This window comes from Pristiophorus japonicus, unplaced genomic scaffold (assembly GCF_044704955.1).
Source record: "Pristiophorus japonicus isolate sPriJap1 unplaced genomic scaffold, sPriJap1.hap1 HAP1_SCAFFOLD_165, whole genome shotgun sequence".
Classification (NCBI taxonomy): Eukaryota; Metazoa; Chordata; class Chondrichthyes; family Pristiophoridae; genus Pristiophorus; species Pristiophorus japonicus.
Window position 1 is genome coordinate 845,519 of NW_027251331.1, and position 19,356 is coordinate 864,874.

General features: G+C 42.0%; 1 protein-coding gene across 1 annotated transcript; it reads right to left on the minus strand.

Annotated features, from left to right (window-relative positions):
• Nucleotides 1-555: 555 nt before the first annotated feature.
• LOC139243249 (probable G-protein coupled receptor 139) lies at nucleotides 556-5,560 on the minus strand. Its single transcript, XM_070870738.1, has 2 exons — nucleotides 5,491-5,560; nucleotides 556-1,454 (listed from the first exon to the last, which is right to left on the minus strand). The coding sequence occupies exons 1-2, from the start codon at nucleotides 5,558-5,560 to the stop codon at nucleotides 556-558; spliced, it is 969 nt and encodes a 322-aa protein (XP_070726839.1).
• Nucleotides 5,561-19,356: the final 13,796 nt, after the last annotated feature.

A 19,356-nucleotide genomic window follows, 5' to 3' on the forward strand; every position in this document is an offset into this window, starting at 1 on the left:
GGGACCAGGCACGATTACATACACATTTCAGGTCCTCTGTCATAAGGCGGAACTTCAGTTAGTAAAGTGGGGCCCTAGAGCGCTCCTGACAGAGTGCTACATCACGATCTGCCTTGGCAATTTAATCAGCTGATTAAATGAGTTTTTAGACTCTAGTGCCATGTCGACTTGAAGGAGGTGGCCCTAACGCACGCCACATCCTGCATACTAAAATATTATTAATCTGCTTCCTGTGTCAGCAATTCCTTCGTCGACATACTTATTTCTCTCTTTTTCCTTGTCAAATTCTCCCAGTTTACATTCAGTAAACCCACAACTCCTGTCCACATGTTGCAGTAGATCAATAAATATTCAGATTAGCTGGTTTCTGACAACACCAATGGGTAGCAGTAATGTTGGTGGGAGGAAAAGTCTATCGATTGAAATCCACCAGTGTGCTTGAATTTAAAAAGAGCTCATATCCATCATTCATCCTCGGGCCTATTACTTACCCAAGCAGCCATTCCAAATAAAATAAAAGTGACCTTGTTTGAAAAAATATTGCTTTTGAACCTTTTATTTAAGTAATTTTCCATTTAGAGTAAACAGATATTTCATCCCACTCTTCAACTCCTCTCTGAATTTAGTCTGGGTTAATCCATAGATACACGTGTTTGTACAAGCAGAAAGAAGCTGCAGCATGAATCCAACCTGCTGAACCCGATACAGCGGAGTATTGAGGTATTTGTCGATATAATTATAGTTTTCCACTAACCAATTTAGCGAATAAACTACATATATCATCCACAAAAGTATGAAATTACCAGATAGAGTAAACAGCAATATCATGGATTTTTTCCGGTTCTCCATCTTTTGGTCATTCTGATCCTGACCATTGTTCCGGAGACCCCTGCGGATTCTATTTGCCGCTATAATGTGTCTGACCGTTAGTGCATTGAACGAAACAATTAAACAGATCGGTACTAAAGGGGTTATAATACTATCAATCCACTCATATGCGCTCCAAAAAGGCGAATTATAGAAGCTTTCATTCGAAAAACAAAACCAGGGAACTTGGTCAATTATAATTTTAGGCTGGAATATAAAGTAAAAGGGGATACATCTAATAGGGCTAGCCACGCACACGGCTCCTAAAACCACAGTCGCAGTTCTCTGCGTGCAATATTTCGTTCTGAGCTTCTGACAGCAAATGGCTATAAAGCGATCAAAGGTGAAAGCAACCGTAAACCATACCGAACAATCAATGGATGCAATGCACAACACAACCAACACAGAGCATACAGGAGTGATGGACAAGAAATTAACAGGAAAATACATAATATTAATGCGATTCAGAATTACATCAGTGACAACAACAAATAGATCGGCCGCTGCCATTCCCACCAGATAGCGAGTGATGCATTTGGAGAGACCACACTTTCCGCGGGAGAGTATCACAATCGCCACCATGTTAACTTGAAGAAATAGGAATACAAAATTTAGTTTAGACTCTGCCAATATGTTCTGTTTACCACAATCACGTGTCAATTGCTGCTAGGTTTTTGGTCTGTGCCGTTGGTAAATGACTATTTCGCTCGTAGCCCACGCATGTTTCATATTATGAAAATAATAGCAAATTTGGACAACCACAAAATAGAGAAATTTATATAATGCATTTTTCAATGAGCCGCATAGAAGAGCATGGTGAAATTCATTGGAGACTAAGAAAGGTTGGATTCAAATGGATTGAAATAATAAAAATAAATAAAACATGTAAAGAATGGAAAGTTCACAGTGATGAGCTATGCAATAAAATTTAGAGAGCCATAATAATTTGAGTGGCTTATACAATATTTTTTCCATGACTAGCTTTGTGAATTAAAGTAAAACCACAAATCAGTAATGACCTCTAAAATAATCTTGTTGGCGGATGAAATGACACAATATAATTGAATAACGAATTGCCAGGTTTCAAGAAAGGCAACTCCTTTAACAATCGGACAATCATTAAGGTTTATGAGATTACTCTAAATGGAAGATATAAAGTATCACAATGCAAGAGGGGATTCAGTGATGAACATAACGTAAGAGTCAACTGTAGACAATCAATGACAAATTGAATATTTATGCTCGGAATATAATGATAATGATTTTGGAAGTTGCATGTACAGTGTGAAATAAAACAGCTGTAACAAATGCTAATTTGAGATAAGGAGTTATGTTAAAAGCAAGAGAGATAACGTGGAATTGTGAGATTATATACCGGGAAGTTTAAAAAGTGCAAATTAGGAAGAATCCAGGATAAAGTGCTGCAAAATATCAGTCGGGCGTGCACGTTCATGTACAGGAGAGGAGATAAAGTCTGGACTGCAGACCCAACTCAGATCGTTGACGATAAGAGGGTTTATATGAGGTGTATTCAAACGTCATTGAATTGAGAGGACAGTGAAGAACACTAAAATAAATAAATCCAAGAAAGATTTAGCAGCTCACAGTAAGGAGACAACTGAAACACGAATACCTGTAATGGTTTTGGAAAGTACAATAAATATCACAAATATATGCAGTAAATTCAGGGATTCATTCATTAAAGTAAAACACACAGTAAAACAGAAGTAGCATATTGACTTGAGAGATTGCAATGAAATAGAAATATAAAAGCAACAGGTACTTAAAATAATTAGAACATAAAATGATGAAATTATGGAAATATCAACTATTGATTTAAGACATTATATCAAAAAGGAAATAAAATATTATCATGAAATTATGAGTTGAGATGTCACGTTAAAAGTGAAATAATAGCAGTACAAATAAAAAGGAAGATCAGCCGTGCGAATATCGGGTTTCTGATCCGCATCATCTGATTTCCACGGCAGTCGACTTTGCATTTCAGCCCCGTAGCAATAATCATGTGCAAGGCCCAATATACAAATCTGCGGAGTTATTAATCCTCTAGAAATTCGGTAATGCCGCAGTTGGGCGTTAAATATTAAAAAGTGGGAAAATTTGTACTCGACGCAAATCAATCGCTCTAAGCGGTATTTAGTTTTGGCAGACCAAGTGGAAAGTAGAGTGCAAATTCAAGCACCAATCTTCTCTTAGGGTTATAACGTGCGAGAGAGGGGAGGCAGCAAAGAACACTAAACCATGACGAGCACAGTGCTAACGGCATGTGAAGCTGTGTCCAACGCATAATGGAAAGCCCAATGATGTTGCATCAGCTAGTTGTCCGCCAGCTCTGTTTTGAAGGCGACCGGCATGACTCACATTATCGTCGTGAACACTTCTACAAAGTGAAGGGCTTGGACACCTTGCACGACTGAGACAGGAAAAACTTTGCACAGGCACCAGACGAGTGCAAATAATAAAGTGTAGTTGAGCTGAACAGCAGATCCTTTAATTACTGCTCGCCAATTGGCCAGCCGGATTTGTAACGCATCCTCTCGCTGTCAACTTCGGAGTGCATTGATACTGCAGGGTGCGCGAGTCAATGTTCTATCCAGGGCACTAATGGAGCACTGCGCACTTTATGACATCACAATCTTCGAATTACCAGAGGCACAGGTACGATGAGTTAGCGCAAGTGCTAATTCGGCACCGAGGTTTGCGGGTGTTGCTGCATTCACCGCAACCAATCACTAAACAATTAGCTTCCTGACAGGAGGCGCTAACCTATCGCTTTTCCAGCTCAATTAACTTAAATAACATTATTTTCGTGGAGTTTTGTGTTGGTTGCTAACTTTACGTGCATCTATATGGTTGAACTGCACTATTTCTTCTTCAGGTAAAGAATTGGTCTGGAATATACAGTCAACACCGAAGCAAAGCCAATCATTGTTGGTCCCGAAGACAGCTGCACAAAACCATCTTGCGATCTCTCTGATGACGTGCAATTCAGAGCAGTGCAGAATGCTGGGAACACCCAAATGAGAACTGTCGTGACATCAACAATCTGTCTGCGCAGACAATCAAAATCCATAATTCTCACCGACCAGCCAACAGGATGTGGCGATTTTGCTTTTATTCAGACTGTTTAAAAATGTTGTTGGCAGCAGATTAAATATTGAGGTTCTCGCATGGGACAAGGTAAAACTGATATAAATACTAGCAATAATTTAAAAAATATATATTTTTAAGTTGAATAATAATTGTTATTTTCATTGTTATGCAAAACTTTGATCACGCTTCAAATCCAAATTAATTTTCCAAGAGCATAACTTTTCTTTAGCTGGCAATAGGCGATTACACCCCAGTTACCTTATTGCAACAAGGCTATATGGTAATCTTTCGTTTAACAGCGAGATTAGACAGAAAAGACAAGTTTTGGTGAGTTGGACTTTCCCTGCTTACAGTGAAACCAGGCTAATGGAGGTGGAGAAGGGGCGGGGCTCAGCAATGCCTGTGTCAAATAGTGAATATGTGACTACAAATTCAGGATTTTCTTGTTTGATGCATAGGCCCTTAATCATGATCAAGTGGTCAGGTTGAAAGGGCTAATAACTGTGGATGATTTTAGTTCGCCATCTTAGTCACCACAAATTCCAGGCCAATATCACATATTCCACGCAGTACTCGCAGCAGGGCGACTCAGTCGTTCCATGGTACCTCAGGGCAGGAACAAGGGAGTGGATTTTACAGCCCGGGGGCAACACAATTAATTATATAACAAGCTGTCATGTTAATGAAGAAATATGTGAACACAACTGGAATGGGGTCTATGAGGTTAATCTTCCATCAAGTTCTAGAATCAGATTTGTATCATTGTGATACGATTCAGTGCAACTTGAATATTGGTGACAATTTCACCTTCAAAGACTTTAACTGAGCAAGTGAAGAGCAGGATGCGACTATAGCGAATATATGTAACATCGCACTTTTATGCAGAGACAAATTAACTGATGAACAAAGTGAACCTTATGAGTTAGGAACCTGGAACCTACTTTCTGCTGCAATGTTAATTGCTACCCCCTTGTCCCCAATCGTCCTCGCATGTACAACATAATTAGAATCATTACAGTAAACCAACATGTCCCAAAGCGTTTCTGTACTATTTCTGATCAGATGTCCATGTCTATTTGAGATGGAAAATTCCACAATGCACATGAGATTAGGCTAATTCGGCAATATTGCTTCTGCCAAATTCTCAACAAACGTTAACCTTTCGACAAAGAAGTGCATTTGATTCTAGAAATGGCTCTGGGGCGATTCGCAAAATGGGTGGTAACGGATCGTGCACCCGTTATAGACAGCGCCGGTCATTCAGTAACTTTCACTGCACGTGGGACCGAATAGCTGATGCTGCCACCAGCGGGCACCCGATCCTCGACCACCTGTTTTGAACCACTGCCCGAGATGGATTTATTGGCCTGTACATTTCGATGATCCAGTTCAATGTAAGCTGTACGGAAAAGAATTTGGAACAAAGGTGTCGCTGGGCTGGCCACCCTACAGGAACAGTAATCCTCACATAGGGCGTTACAATATGACTAACTGGATGTAATATCTTACCGGTGACACCAAAGACTGCAAGCATAGGGTAGTAGATTCGTTCGATTCGATATATCAGTGGATATCCCATTTTCCGCGAGAAACAGCGATATCTGTGCTGCTAATCAGAAGGCTGCAAATGATCAAATATTAAGATTAGTTCAAAGGAAATTGACTGATATACGAGAGAACTTCCATGCAGCTAATTCGCGGGAATGTGCCACACGTTATGTTAGTTACATTGGCTCGAACAACTAGATTCATTAACCACTTAATGTTCTACTTTTATTGAGCAATACAAATAGCTTTTTGAGTATTCAGACACATACGATAACATATTGTTTCCTATTTATTCACAATAAATAAAAATACAACTGTTTTCCCGAAACACCAGTGTTGTGTTACAGGAGAATTCTTATTTATATGATGCTTTTAAATTGCCAAATGGGCTGTTATGTCAATTCTGTATTAACTCTTCCAGAATTTGCACTCAAAACATTGTGCATAGACTCGAGACATGCAAAGTCAGTACCGTGGAAGTTTGCAATGCAAATAGATATGTCAATTCATATCTTGTCATACAAAGTATCAAAGAAGAACTCGGCTTTTCCAAATATTTTTGTTTTCAAAAAAAGAATTCACAAGCTTATGATATTCGCCGTGTCTCTTGCTGGCATCCCCATTTTTAAACGTGAGAAGTGAATAAGAACATGATAATAATTAGGAACAGAATAGGCCATTCGGCCCCCTCGAGCCTGCTCTGCAATAAAAGAAAGTAATGGGTGATCTTCTACCTCAACTCTTGTTTGCAGCACTGTCATCATATCCCATGATTCGCCTAAGATTCAATAATCGACCAACATCCACCGCGAATATACTCAAAGAAGGAGCGTCCATTCTCATCTGGGGGACAGAATTCCAAAGATTCATCACTTTCTGAATGAACAAGTTCGTTCTCATTTCTGTCCTAACTGGCCATGCCTTCATTTTGAGACTATGTCCCTTGGTTCTGGACACCCCAGCCAGAGGGTACGGCCTCCTGACATTTTCCCTTTACGAATTTTGTATATTCAATGATATCTGCTCCCTTTCTTCTAAAATCTAGAGAATATAGCACTAGTCTACTCAATTACTCATCATTGGACAACTGACCCCATCCCAGGACTAGGCTGGCGAAGCTTCCTTGCACCTCCTCTATAGCAATGTTATCCTTCTCAAATCCACTTGAATTTAAGGCCAACACACCATTTGCTTTCTTAATAGCTTTCTGTACTTGTATGTTAACGAACAGCGCTTCGTGTACAAGAACACCCAGGTTCCTCTGGACACCACCATTTTCGCATTTCTCTCACCATTTCAAATATACTCTGCTTTTTTATTTTTCCTACCAAAGAGGAAACATAGATGTCTTCATGTTACCTTCCATTTACCAAGTTGTTGCCAATTCGGCTAGTCTTTCAAAGTCCACTTGATACCTCGTTGCATCCTGCTCACAACTTACATTTGCACCTAATTAGGTGGATATGGATTCATAGATGTTCAACACCGTCACCTTTGCATTGTAAAAGAAAAAATTGATACATGCTTATGCACATTCAGACTGTAGTCGCATAGATTTACATAGAGGGATATTCAAGCATTTTCACCTGCGCCAGGCTTTTGGACGCAGTCCTGTTCATTCTCGTAGCCCATTAGTCCTAAGCCCCTAGCTGTATCTCAAGTCTTGCACCTACTTGCAACTGTGGAAATCGCACGTTCTTCTTACAAACATTTTTTGCACATACCAAACTGGCTGTATTTGGCTCCTGGTGCTCATTCACTAACGTTAACTAATTTAACACGGTGTCAGGCGCGTTGTAGTTTCAAACATTAAATATTTCACCTGCTAAGCGTCCTTCATTTCTAAACATGTAAACATGAAAACTGGTATAATGTAGGATGAAAATAAATCACGGGCTGTGGCGCAAATTTGGCGGTATTAAATCGGACGTCAGTTATGCGCAGTACCTGGTTGTCAGATCCACTGCAACCCAAAGACAGTGAAGACAAAAAGGTGCAAATAATTTATAAACGAATCACTTTATAAAAGGTGCGTACTGAATCAAGTTATCGACGGGATACCACAAGCACTATTACACATATATAACATCATTAGGGAAGGATCAGTGCCAAAAGACTGCTATCCATATATTCTACCGACTGCATTCCTCTCCTTTACATCCAGCTGAGGCTCAACCAGATTGTTTGCAACTTTGGTGCCCTATTGGACACCAACTTTGAAATTTCCATCGCCAAATTCATCCCTGCCTCAATTCATCTGCTAATGAAACCCTCATCCATGCTTTATTTACTTCTGGACTTGACTGCTACAAAGCACTCTTGTTGACCTCCCACGTCCTACCCTACATAAGCTTGAGGTCATCCAGAAGTCTGCTGCCCGTGTTCTCACCCGCACCACGTTCGGTTCATTCATCACCAGTGTTCTCCCTGACATAAATTGCCCCACGATCAAGCAACGCCTCAATTTTAATATTCTCATTTTTTTCTAATCCTTCCATCGCATTGCCCCTCACTATTTCTGTAATCTGCTGCAGTCCCACATCACCGCTGCCCATCCCGAGCTATTTGAGCTCCTCTAATTCTGGCCTCTTGCGCATCCTGATTTTAATTGCTCAACTATTGATGGCCTAGCCTTCAGCAGGCATGGCCCTGAATACTGGAGTGCTTCCCAAACCTCACTGCCTCTTAATCTCTCTTTCCTCCTTTAAACCACTCATCCAAACGTACCTCCACTGCCAAGTCTTGTTCAGGTGAACAAATTTCTCCTTAGATGGTTCAGCTTTGAAATGTTTTTTACAGCACTGGTGCGAAGCGCCTTGGAATGTTTTGCGACGTTAAAGGTGCTATATATATATATATCGTCTTGATAACTGTCCAGGCTAACAACATCAGTATCCTCATCCAGGCTAACATCCCCAGGATTGAAGCACTGGCCACACTCGATCAGCTTCGCTCCAGGCCACATAGTTCGCATGCCAGCCACGAGACGCCCCAAGCAAATACTCTATATGGAGTTTCTTCGTGGTAAATGAACTAAAGGTGGGCAGCACAACCGGTAGAGGCACACGCTCGATTCCTCCCTGCTAAAGTACGACTTCACCACTGACATATGGGAGTGCCTGGCGGAAGACCGCCCTAGGTGGAGAAAATGCATCCACGAGGACGTTGAGCTCTTCGAAGCTCAATGCCGAGAGCCTGCAGACGTCAACCGCAGGCAGTGGAAGGAGCGTGAGGCAAACCAATGCCACCCAACGCTTCCCTCGAAGTGTGAAGCTCCCACCTGCGACAGAGTCTGTGTCTCATATTGGACGGTTCTGCACCAAATAACTCACCTCAGGAGCGTAAGCAAGTATTCCACGATTCCGAGGGACTGCCGATGATGATGATGATATATATATAATAGTTGGTTTTGTTGCACCGACTTTCCTGTCTAACCAAGTTTATGTTACCTTATTGTGGAGCATGCCACACCGTTTCGAAAATGTTCAATGCTCTGCGCACGTAGCTCAGTGTCTGGCAGATATCCCTTCTATATTTACCTGCAAAAACGATGCGAGTTACAACTAGTCTGTCATCAGCTTGCACAATAACTAACTCCCGAACCTCAGCCTAATTACAGGTGATTGTCTGTTAAATGTTAACTGCCACTGACTTTCAGTTTTAACTTAAAAGTTTAAATTATTAAATAAGAAAAGTATGTTCACATTCAGCCTGATAAAATAACACTACCTATATTGTTTACTCACTATTTACCAATTTTAACAAATACGTTATTACAACAATGATAATGGGAAAAAGAGGCTGCTCGTGAGCAATGTTGGCATTTCGAAAATTGATAACGGTGTTATGTCAATATCATTTAAGATGGCCGACATGTTGAACAACGACTTTGCTTCAGCGTTTGCAGTAGAGTAAGAGGATAGCATGTCGGAAGTTACAAGCAATCCTGTAATGAACTAGGGACTCAATCTAATTGACAGAGCAAAATAGCTGTAATGTAGAAACTCGTGGCACTATGGAGCAACAGATCCGCAGGACCAGATGGTTTCTTTCCAAGTGATTTAAATAAATTAAGCGAGCACATTGAAAATGCTCTAACTGTAAACTTTGTCAATTCTCTCAATGAATAAATGTTTATTTTGATGTAAAAAATGCGCAGGTCTCTCGGTTATTTTGCAATGTTGAGCAAGTGAAACCAGGAAATGTTTGGAACACCTCGTATCGGGAAATTGCCCAGAAATAAGGATGGGGTGACTGAACACCTTGAACAATGTTAGCTGATCAGAGAGATCCAGCGTGCATTTGAAAAATGTAGATCAAGCCTGACAAAGCTGAAGATTTTTTTAAAGAGTTGTGTTCGGTAGTGGATAGGGGAATGTCAATGGATGTTATTTATGTGAACTTCTGGAAGTCACTTGATTATGTCCGTTATAATTGACTGTTAACTAAGATTGAATCCCATGGAAATGAAGGCAAATTATTGAGTTTGTTAGGAAATTGGCCGAGCAGACGGAGACGGGGACAATGGGAAGATTTTCCAAATGGCAGGATGTGACTAATGGTGACCTACAGGATCTTAGTTGGGTCCTGAACTATTCCCTATTGATTAGCGAAGTAAATTATGTGATAGAAAGAAAAACATCAAAAGTTGCCGCTGACACAAAGATTGATGGAATTGTGGTCAGTGCATACAATTACAAAAATGCATTGATTGATTAAGTGAGTCAGCAAAACTGTTGCAAAAAGCTTTCAATGTTGGCAACTGTAAGGTCATCTATTTTGGAATAGAAAATTGTGCATAGCCTACTTTCTAAATGCTGAAACGCTTAAAACAATGAAATAATAATAGTGTCCAGGCTCCACGTACGTAGAATGGAAGCATCTTCAATATTTACAGCAGGGAAGGAGGCCACTCTGGCCCATCGTGTCCGTGCCAGCCAACAAGAGGCGATCCAGCCTAATCCCAGTTTCCGTCTCTGAGTCCATAGCCCTGCAGTTTGCAGCGCTTCAAATGCATTTTTTAACGTGTTGAATGTTTCTGCCTCTAACGCCGTTTCAGGAACTGAGGCATAAACCAACACAGCCCTCTGGGTGAAGAAATTTCCCCTGACATCCTCTCTAAATCTTCTAACAATTACTTAAAATGTATCATCCCTGCTTGTTGACCAAACTGCTCAGGGAAATAGGTACTTTTTATCCAATATGTCCAGCCCCCTCATAATTTTGTATAGCTCCATGAGGCATCCACAGCCTCATCTGTTCCAAGGAAAACAAATCCAGTCTATCCAGTCTCTCCAGATACCTAAGATTCTCTACTCCCGGCAACATCCTCGTAAATTTCGTCTGTAACCCTTTCCAGAGCAATCACATATTGCCTGTATTGCGGTGACCAGAACTATGGGCAGTACTCCATCTGTGACCAACCATTGCTTTAGACAGTTCAAGCATAACCCCCTGTTATTTTATTCTCGGCCTCGGCTAATAAAGTCAAGCATTCCGTTTACCTTCCTAACCACCTTACTACATTGCCTGATTCATTCAGGGATCTGTGTACCTGCACTCCAAGATCCCTTTGTTCCTCAACACTTCTCAGTTTCCTACATTTTAAGGTGTATTGTGTTACTTGTTAGCTCTCCACAAATGCATTAATACACACATCTCCAGACTACATTCCATTTGCCACTGTTATAAGAACTTAAGAAAAGAAGAAATAGGAACAGAATTCGGCCATACGGCCCTTCGAGCCTGCTCCTCCAATCAATACGTTCATGGCTTGCCTCATCATGAACTCAGCACCAGTAGCCAGCCCACTCCCCATGACCACTTCTCCTCTTGTTTTTTCAGAAGCTGTCTATTTCTCTTTTAAATATATTCAATGTCACCGCTTCCACAGCTCTCCGACGCAGCGAATTCCACAGATTTCCAACCTTCTGAGAGATGAAATTTCTCCTCATCTCTGATTTAAATGTGCGGCCCCTTATGCAAAGATAGTGCCATCAAGTGCTAGTCTCCCCCATCAGTTGAAACATCCTCTCTGCATCCACCTTGTCCAGCCCCATCATAATCCTTTACGTTTCGATAAGATCACCTCACATTCGTATGAATTCCAATGAGTAGAGACCCAACCTAGTCAAACTTTCCTCATAATTCAACCCCGTCGTCCACGGACTCAACCTAGTGAACCTTCACTGAACTGCCTCCAAAGCAAGTATGTCCTTTCGTAAATATGGAAATTAAAACTGCACACAGCATTCCAGGTGTGGCCTCACGAATATTTTATCTAGCTTTATTAAAATCCCCTGCTTTTATACTCCAGCCCCTTTGCATTAAAGGCCAAGATACCATTGACCTTCCTGATCAATTGCTGTACCTGCATATTATCGTTTTGTGTTTCATGTACAAGTACCCCCTGGTTCCGCTCTACTGCGCCAATTTCGATTTTTTCTATATTAAAACATTTACTTGCACTCTGATTTTTTTTTGCCATTGTGCATGACCTCACATGTTCCAACATTATACTCCATCTGTTAATTTTTCCCCCTCATTAGTTGACAGATATCTTCCTGCAGTCTATAGCTTTCTTGTTCGTTGTCGAACACACAGCCGAAGTTCGTGCCATCTGCACACTTGTTAATCACACCCCCTATATTCAGGTCGAGATCATTGACGTATTGCACAAAAATCAAGTGACCTAGTACTGAGCCCTGTGGAATCCCACTGGAATCAGCTTTCCAGTCACAAAAACACACATCAACCATTACTGATTCCTGCCTTTGAGTCATTTTGTATCCAACTTGCCACTTCGCACTGGTTCCCATAGGTTTATACATTCGAGACCACTCTGCTATGTGGAGCCTTATCAAAAGCCTTGGGGAAATCCAAATACAATATACCAAAGTCACTGCCATCATCGACCCTGCTTGTTAAATCCTCACAAAATTCAATCAGTTTAGTCAGACACGACCTTCACTTAACAAATCCGTGCTGATTGTCCTTGATTAATCCATGCCTCTATCAATTATGATTTAACCTGTCTTTCAGAATTGTTTCCAATACGGTTGTCACCGCCGAGTTTAGGCTGACTGGCCTCCAATTTTCAGCGTTTCCCTTATTCGCTTCTTAAATATTGGTACCACATTAGCAGTCCTCCAGTCCTCTGAAAGCAAAGCCGAGAGAACAGGAAAATCATGGTCAAAGCCTCTGCTCTTTCCTCTCTTGCTTCACTTAATTGCCTGGGATACATTACATCCGGGCCAAGGGAATTATCCACGTGAAATTGTGCTCAACAAGTTAATACCTTTTCTCTCACAATTTTTATTAATCTATTTTTTCAAACGTCTCCCCCCGCCCACCCCGCCCCCGCCGATAGCAGTGTCTGCATCGCCCCGCTTCTTTGTGAATAGAGACGCAAAGCATTCAAGAAAAACCATGCCCACATCTTCCGTCTCCAAACACAGATCACCTTCATGTTCTCTAATTGGCCCCACTTTTCTTCGTTGTAATTCTGCTCTTAATATATTTATAAATAATCTTTGAGTTTTCCTTGATTTTACTTGCCAAGAAGATTCCATGCTCTTCCTTTACTGAGCTAATATCCTTTTTAATTTCACCCCTGCACGCAGTAATCGGGAGCAGCGTGAGGTCGAGGATCGTGGCCTATAAAAGGCCTGAAGTTTGGGCAGTCGGAGCAGCAGTCGGGTGCAGCGGGAGTTCGAGGACGAGGATTTTAAAAGGCCATCAGCAGTTCGGGAGCGGCAGTTCGGGAACAGGAGCTGGTGCAGGGACAGAAGTAAACAAAGAAGTAATAAGAAATCGAAGTTTGACGTCACAACTTAGAGGGTAAGTGATTGGCTAGTGGATTGGTGATTATTTAAACATTTTCGTTTTCTTTTCATATTTGGAGGTAACATTTTGGCAATTTTGCCAAATTAAGTTAATTTAAGGATTACATCATGGCAAGAGAGTCCAGACGCGTGTCGTGCTTCTCATGTGTAATGCAGGAAAGCAGGGACGCTTCCAATGTCCCTGCCTACTATGTGTGCAGGAAGTGTGTCCATTCGGCAGCTCCTGAAAGACTGGATTATGGCACTGGAGTTCCGCATTGACTCACTTTGGAGCTTCCAAAGTGTCGTGAATAGCACGTTTAGTGCGTTGGTCACACCGCAGGTAAAGGTTACATAGGCAGATAGGGATTGGGTGACCATCAGGCAGAGCAGTGGAAGGAAGGTAGTCCAGGGGTCCCCTGCGGTCATCCCCTCCAAAATAGATATACCGTGTTGGGTAATGTTGGAGGAGATGACCCATTTGGGGAAGGCAGCAGCAGATAAATTCATGACACCATGGATGGCTGTGCTGCAGAAGAGAGCAGGAAAAAGAGTGGGAGAGCTTTAGCGGTTGGGAATTCTATTGTAGGAGGAAGCGATAGGCGCTTCTACGAAGGCAATCGAGACAGCAGGATGGTATGTTGCCTCCCTTGTGCAAGTGTTAAGGATGTCTCGGAGCAGCTGCACAGCATTCTGCAGGGGTAGGGTGAACAGCCAGTTGTCGTGGGACATACAGGTACCAACGATATAGGTAAAAACCTGAATGAGGTCCGACAAGCTGAATTTAGGGAGTCCAGGTGTTTCAATTAAAATATAGGTCCTCAAAGATTGTTCTCAGGATTACTACAATGCCACGGTTTAATCAGACTCGAAATAGCAGGATAGTTACAACGAATACGTGGCTTGAGGAATGGTGAAAGAGGGAGGATTCCAATTCCTGGGCCATTGCAACCGTTTTGGGGGAAAGTGGGACCAGTACAAACCGGACGTTCTGCATCTGGGCAGCAACAGAACCAATGTCCAAGGTGGTGTGTTTGTTAGTGCAGCTCGGTAGGGTTTAAACTAATATGTAGGAGGGTGAAAATCTATGCAGGGAGACAGAGGGAAGTAAAATAGTGGCAGAAGTAAAGGTAGAAAGGAGATAAGGAAAAGTGCAGGGCAGAGAAATCACTGGCAAAATCAAAAAGTGCCACATGACAACACAATTTTAAAAGGACAAAGATTGTTAAATATACAAGCCTGAAGGCTCTGTGTCTCAATGCGAGGAGCATTCGTAATACGATGGATGAACTAACTGCACAGATAGCTGTTAATGGACATGATGTATTTTGGATTATGAAGATATGGCTCCAGCGTGACCAAGGCGGGGAACTCAAAATCAAGGGGTATTCAATATTCAGCAAGGATAGACAGAAAGTAAAAGGAGGTGGGGTTGCGTTGCTGGTTAAAAAGGTGACTGATGCAATTGTAAGGAAGTAAATTAGCATTGATAATGTTGAATCTGTATGGTTACAGCTACGGAAAACATAACCAACCAGTAGTAGTGAGATTGGGGATGGAATCAAGAGGAAATTAGGGATGCGTGCAATAACGGTACAGTAGTTATCATGGGTGACTTTAATCTGCATATAGATTGGGCTAACCGAACTGGTAGCAATACGTTGGAGGAGGATAGGCTGGGGTGTATAAGAGATGGTTTTCTAGCACAATACATCGAGGAAACAACTCGAGAGCTGGCCATCCTAGACTGTGTGTTGTGTTATGAGAGATGATTAATTCGCAATTTTATTGTGCGCTGCCATTTGGGGAAGAGTGATCATAATATGGTAGATTTCTTCATTAAGATAGAGAGTCACACAGTTAATTCAGAGACTAGAGTGCTGAACTTAAAGAAAGGTAACTTCGAATGGTATGAGACGTGAATTGGTAGGATAGACTGGCGAATGTTACTTAAAGTGTTGATGTAGGAATAGCAATGGCAGACATTTAAACAACACTAGAATGAACTTCAAAAATTGTACAGCCCTGTCTGGCATACAGATAAAATGTGGAAGGTGGTTCAATCGTGGCAAACTAGAGACATTAGAGATAGTATTAAATCCAAGGAAGAGGCGTATAAATTGGCCAGAAAAACAGCAAACCTGAGGACTGGTAGACCCTTAGAATTCAGCAGAAGAGGAAAAAGGATAAAATTAGCAGAGAACAGAAAACTGACTACAAAAACCTCTGTGAAGAGAAAATGATCAGTGTAGGTCACTGTTTTTCAGAATCAGGTGAATTAATAATGGCGACAAACGAAATGGCAGACCAATTGAACAAATGCTTTGCTTCTCTAGTCTCTGGATCAGTTCCCATGCATTGGATGGCAGCTAATGTAAGCCCACATTTTTAAAAAGAAGGGAGAGAGAAAACAGCGATTTATAGACCAGTAAGCCTGACATTGGTAGTGGGAAAAATTCTGGAACGAATTATTCAAGATGTAATGGCAGCGCGTTTAAAAGGCAGTGACAGGATCGGTCCAAGTCAGCATGCATTTATGAAAGGGATATGAAGCATTACAAATCTTCGAGAATTTTTTGCCGATTTAAAAGTTACAGTGGCCAAAGGAGAACCAGTGGATGCTGTGTATTTGGATTGTGAATAAGATCCTACACAAGAGATTAGTGTGCGAAATTAAAGCACATGGTATTGGGAGTAATGTCTTGACGTGGAACATAATTGGTTGGCAGATAGGACGCAAAGATTAGGAATAAATGGCTCCTTTTCAGAATGGCAGGCTGTGGCTAGTCGGGTACCGCAAGGTTCAATGTTGCGACCACAGTTTTTAAAAATATACATGAATGATTTAGACGAAGGAATTGCATGTAATATCTCTAAGTTTCCAGATGACATTAAGCTGGGTGGCAGTGTGAGCTGTGAGACGGATGATAAGAGGCTGCAGAGTGATTCGACAAATTACGTGAGTGGGCAAATACATGGCAGATGCGGTATAACGAAAATAAATGTGACGTTTCCCACTTTGGTGGCAAAAACAGGAAGAGAGAATTTTGTTTGAATGGTAAAGGATTAGGTAAAGGGGAAGTGCAACGAGACCTGGGTGTCATGGTACATCAGTCATTGAAAGTTGGCATGCGGGTACAGTAGGCGGTGAAGAAGGCGAATGTCATGTTAATCTTCATAGCCCGTGGATTTGAGTATCGGAGCTGGGAGTTCTCACTACCGTTGTACAGGGCCTTGGTGAGGCCGCACCTTGAATGTGGTGTACAGTTTAGATATCCTAATCTGAAGAAGGACATTCTTGCTATTGCGGGAGTGCAGCGAAAGTTCACCAGACTGTTTCCCCGGATGGCAGGACTGCTATAAGAGGAAAGACTGGATCGACTAGGCTTAAAATCACTGTAATTTGAAGAATGAGTTGGGATCTCATTGTAATATATAAAATTCTGATCTGATTGGGCAGTTTAGTTGCAGGAAGAATGTTCCCGATTTTGGGCAAATGCAGAACCACGGGTCACAATCTAAGGGTAAGGGTTAAGCCACTTAGAACCGAGATGTGTCGAAATTTCTTCACTCAGAGAATTGTGAACCTGTGGAATTCTGTACCACTGAAAGTTGTTGAGGCCAATTCGCTAGATATATACAAAATGGTGTGAGATGTGGCCTTTACGGCTAAACGGATGAAGGATATTGGAGAAAAAGCAGGAATGGAGTACTAAAGTGGCAAAAATGATCAGCCATGATTATATTGGATGGTTGTGCAGGCTGGAAGGGCCGAATGGCCTACTCCTGCACCTATTTTCTATGTTTCTATATTTCTGTACTCCTCCAGAAATTTTGCACATTTAGACCCTGGAATCATCGAAAAAGAGAAACATAGAAAATAGGTGCAGGAGCAGGCCATTCTGCCCTTCGAGCCTGCACCGCCATTCAATATGATCATGGCTGATCCTGCAACTTCAGTACCCCATTCCTGCTTTCTCTGCATACCCCTTGATCCCTTCAGCCGTAAGGGCCACAACTAACTCCCTTTTGAATATATTCAACGAACTGGCCTCAACAACTCTCTGCGGTAGGGAATTCCACAGGTTCACAATTCTCTGAGTGAAGAAGTTTCTCCTCATCTCAGTCCTAAATGGCTTACCCCTTATCCTTAGACTGTGTGACCCTGGTTCTGGACTTCCCCAACATCGGGACCATTCTTCCTGCCTCTAACCTGTCCAATCCCCTCAGAATTTTATATGTTTCTATGAAAATCCCCTCTTATTCTTCGAAGTTCCAGTGAATATAAGCCCAGTTGATCCAGTCTTTCTTCATATGTCAGTCCTGCCATCCCGGGAATCAGTTTGATAGTGGGGTTTATAGGGTCTAGGGGGGTTTATAGGGGGGTTTATAGGCATAAGACTCCATTTTTTTCTTGATTCGTCCTTATATGCCCTGGGTATCCAGGCGACATCGGATGTGCTCGTCCCAACCATTATCTTTAACGGCACAAAGGTGTTTGAACCCTCCAGATCTCCTCCATGAAGTACTCCCACTGCTCAGACACGCATTTTCCTTCATGTCGCTGTTTCCAGTCCATTGTTGCCAAATCAACTCTCAGCTTAGCAAATTTGGCTGTTCCCGAATTTGAACTTTCTTTCCTGGTCTATCATTGTCCTTTTTCATAACTACATTAAATCTAAAAGAATTATGGTCAGTGGCGCCTGAATGCCCTCCCATTGATACCCATTCCTGATGCTGAGCTTCATTCCCTATAACTCAATCGAGAACATCCGCCTCCCGAGTTGATTTCACTACGTGCAGGCTGAAAATTAACTCTTGAAAGCATTTTAGGAATTCAGCACGCTCTATGCACTTCACACAAATTTTATGCCAGTTAATATTATGATAGTTGTAATCCGCTACTATTACAGCCCTATAGATTTTACACTTCTCAGAAATCTGCCTACATATTTGCTCTTCGATCTCCCACTCACTGTTTGCAGCGTGTAGATTATGCTCACAGCAGTGTGATTGCCCCTGTTTTGTTTTTCATTTCGACCCACATCCCTCTTTGGATGTTCCCTCCAACATATCATCCCTCCTCATAGACGGAGTAGTTTAATTAATCTGTACCACGAACCGCCTTCTGTTTTTCTTCCCTCTCTATCCCCTCTCAAATTCCTGTAACCAGGAATGTTGACCTGTCATGCCGGCCACTATTTTAGCCATGTCTCTGTACTAGCTATAATATCGTACATCAAGTGTCTTCCTGTGCTCTCAGCTCATCTGCATTATTCGCTATACTCCTTCCTTTGAAGTATATACCATTTGATACAGGCAGACATCCTTGTTGACTGCAATCTCACTTTTGTTTTCTCTGTCCTCTAATTGACCTTCTACGTTTTTGTTTTCCAAATCAAGTTTTTCCTCCCTCTCCACTGACTCCATTCTCGGTGTCTCATCCCACTGCCAAGCTAGTATAAACCCTGTCCAGTAGCATTAGCAAGCTCCCGGCGTGGATATTGGTCCCAGCTCTGTTGAGGGGCAATCCGTCCGATTTTTGCAGGTCCTGCCTCCGCAGAAACAGTCCCAATGCCTCAGGAAACCAAAGCCCTCCCTCCAGCACCAACGGTCCAGACAAGCATCCACCCTTCTATTACTTTACACATTAGCACATGGCATCGGGAGTAATCTGGAGATTACTACCCTCGAGGTGCTGCTTTTAATCTCTCTGCAAGTTCCCTAAAATCTGCCTCCAGGATCTCATCCCTATTTCTACCTATGTCTCTAGTAAAAATATGCACCAAGACCTCTGGCTGTTCACCCTCTTCCCCAAGAATGCCAAGCCACCGTTCGTTGATCGCCTTGATCTTGGCATTTGGAGGCAACATACATCCTGGAGTCAATTCTGCGTCCACTGAATCGACTGTCTGCTCCCTTCACTATTGCATCCCCTACAACCCTTACACTATTTCCACTCCTCCTGTGTAGTTGAGCTGGCCTTGCTGCCGTGGACGTGGCT

Coding starts and splice junctions, on each gene's coding strand:
- LOC139243249 (XM_070870738.1), bottom strand. CDS start 5,560: ATGGGATATCCACTGATATATCGAATCGAACGAATCTACTACCCTATG. Junction 1,455..5,490: donor TGCAGTCTTTGGTGTCACCG/GTAAGATATTAC, acceptor TATTTCTTCAAG/TTAACATGGTGGCGATTGTG.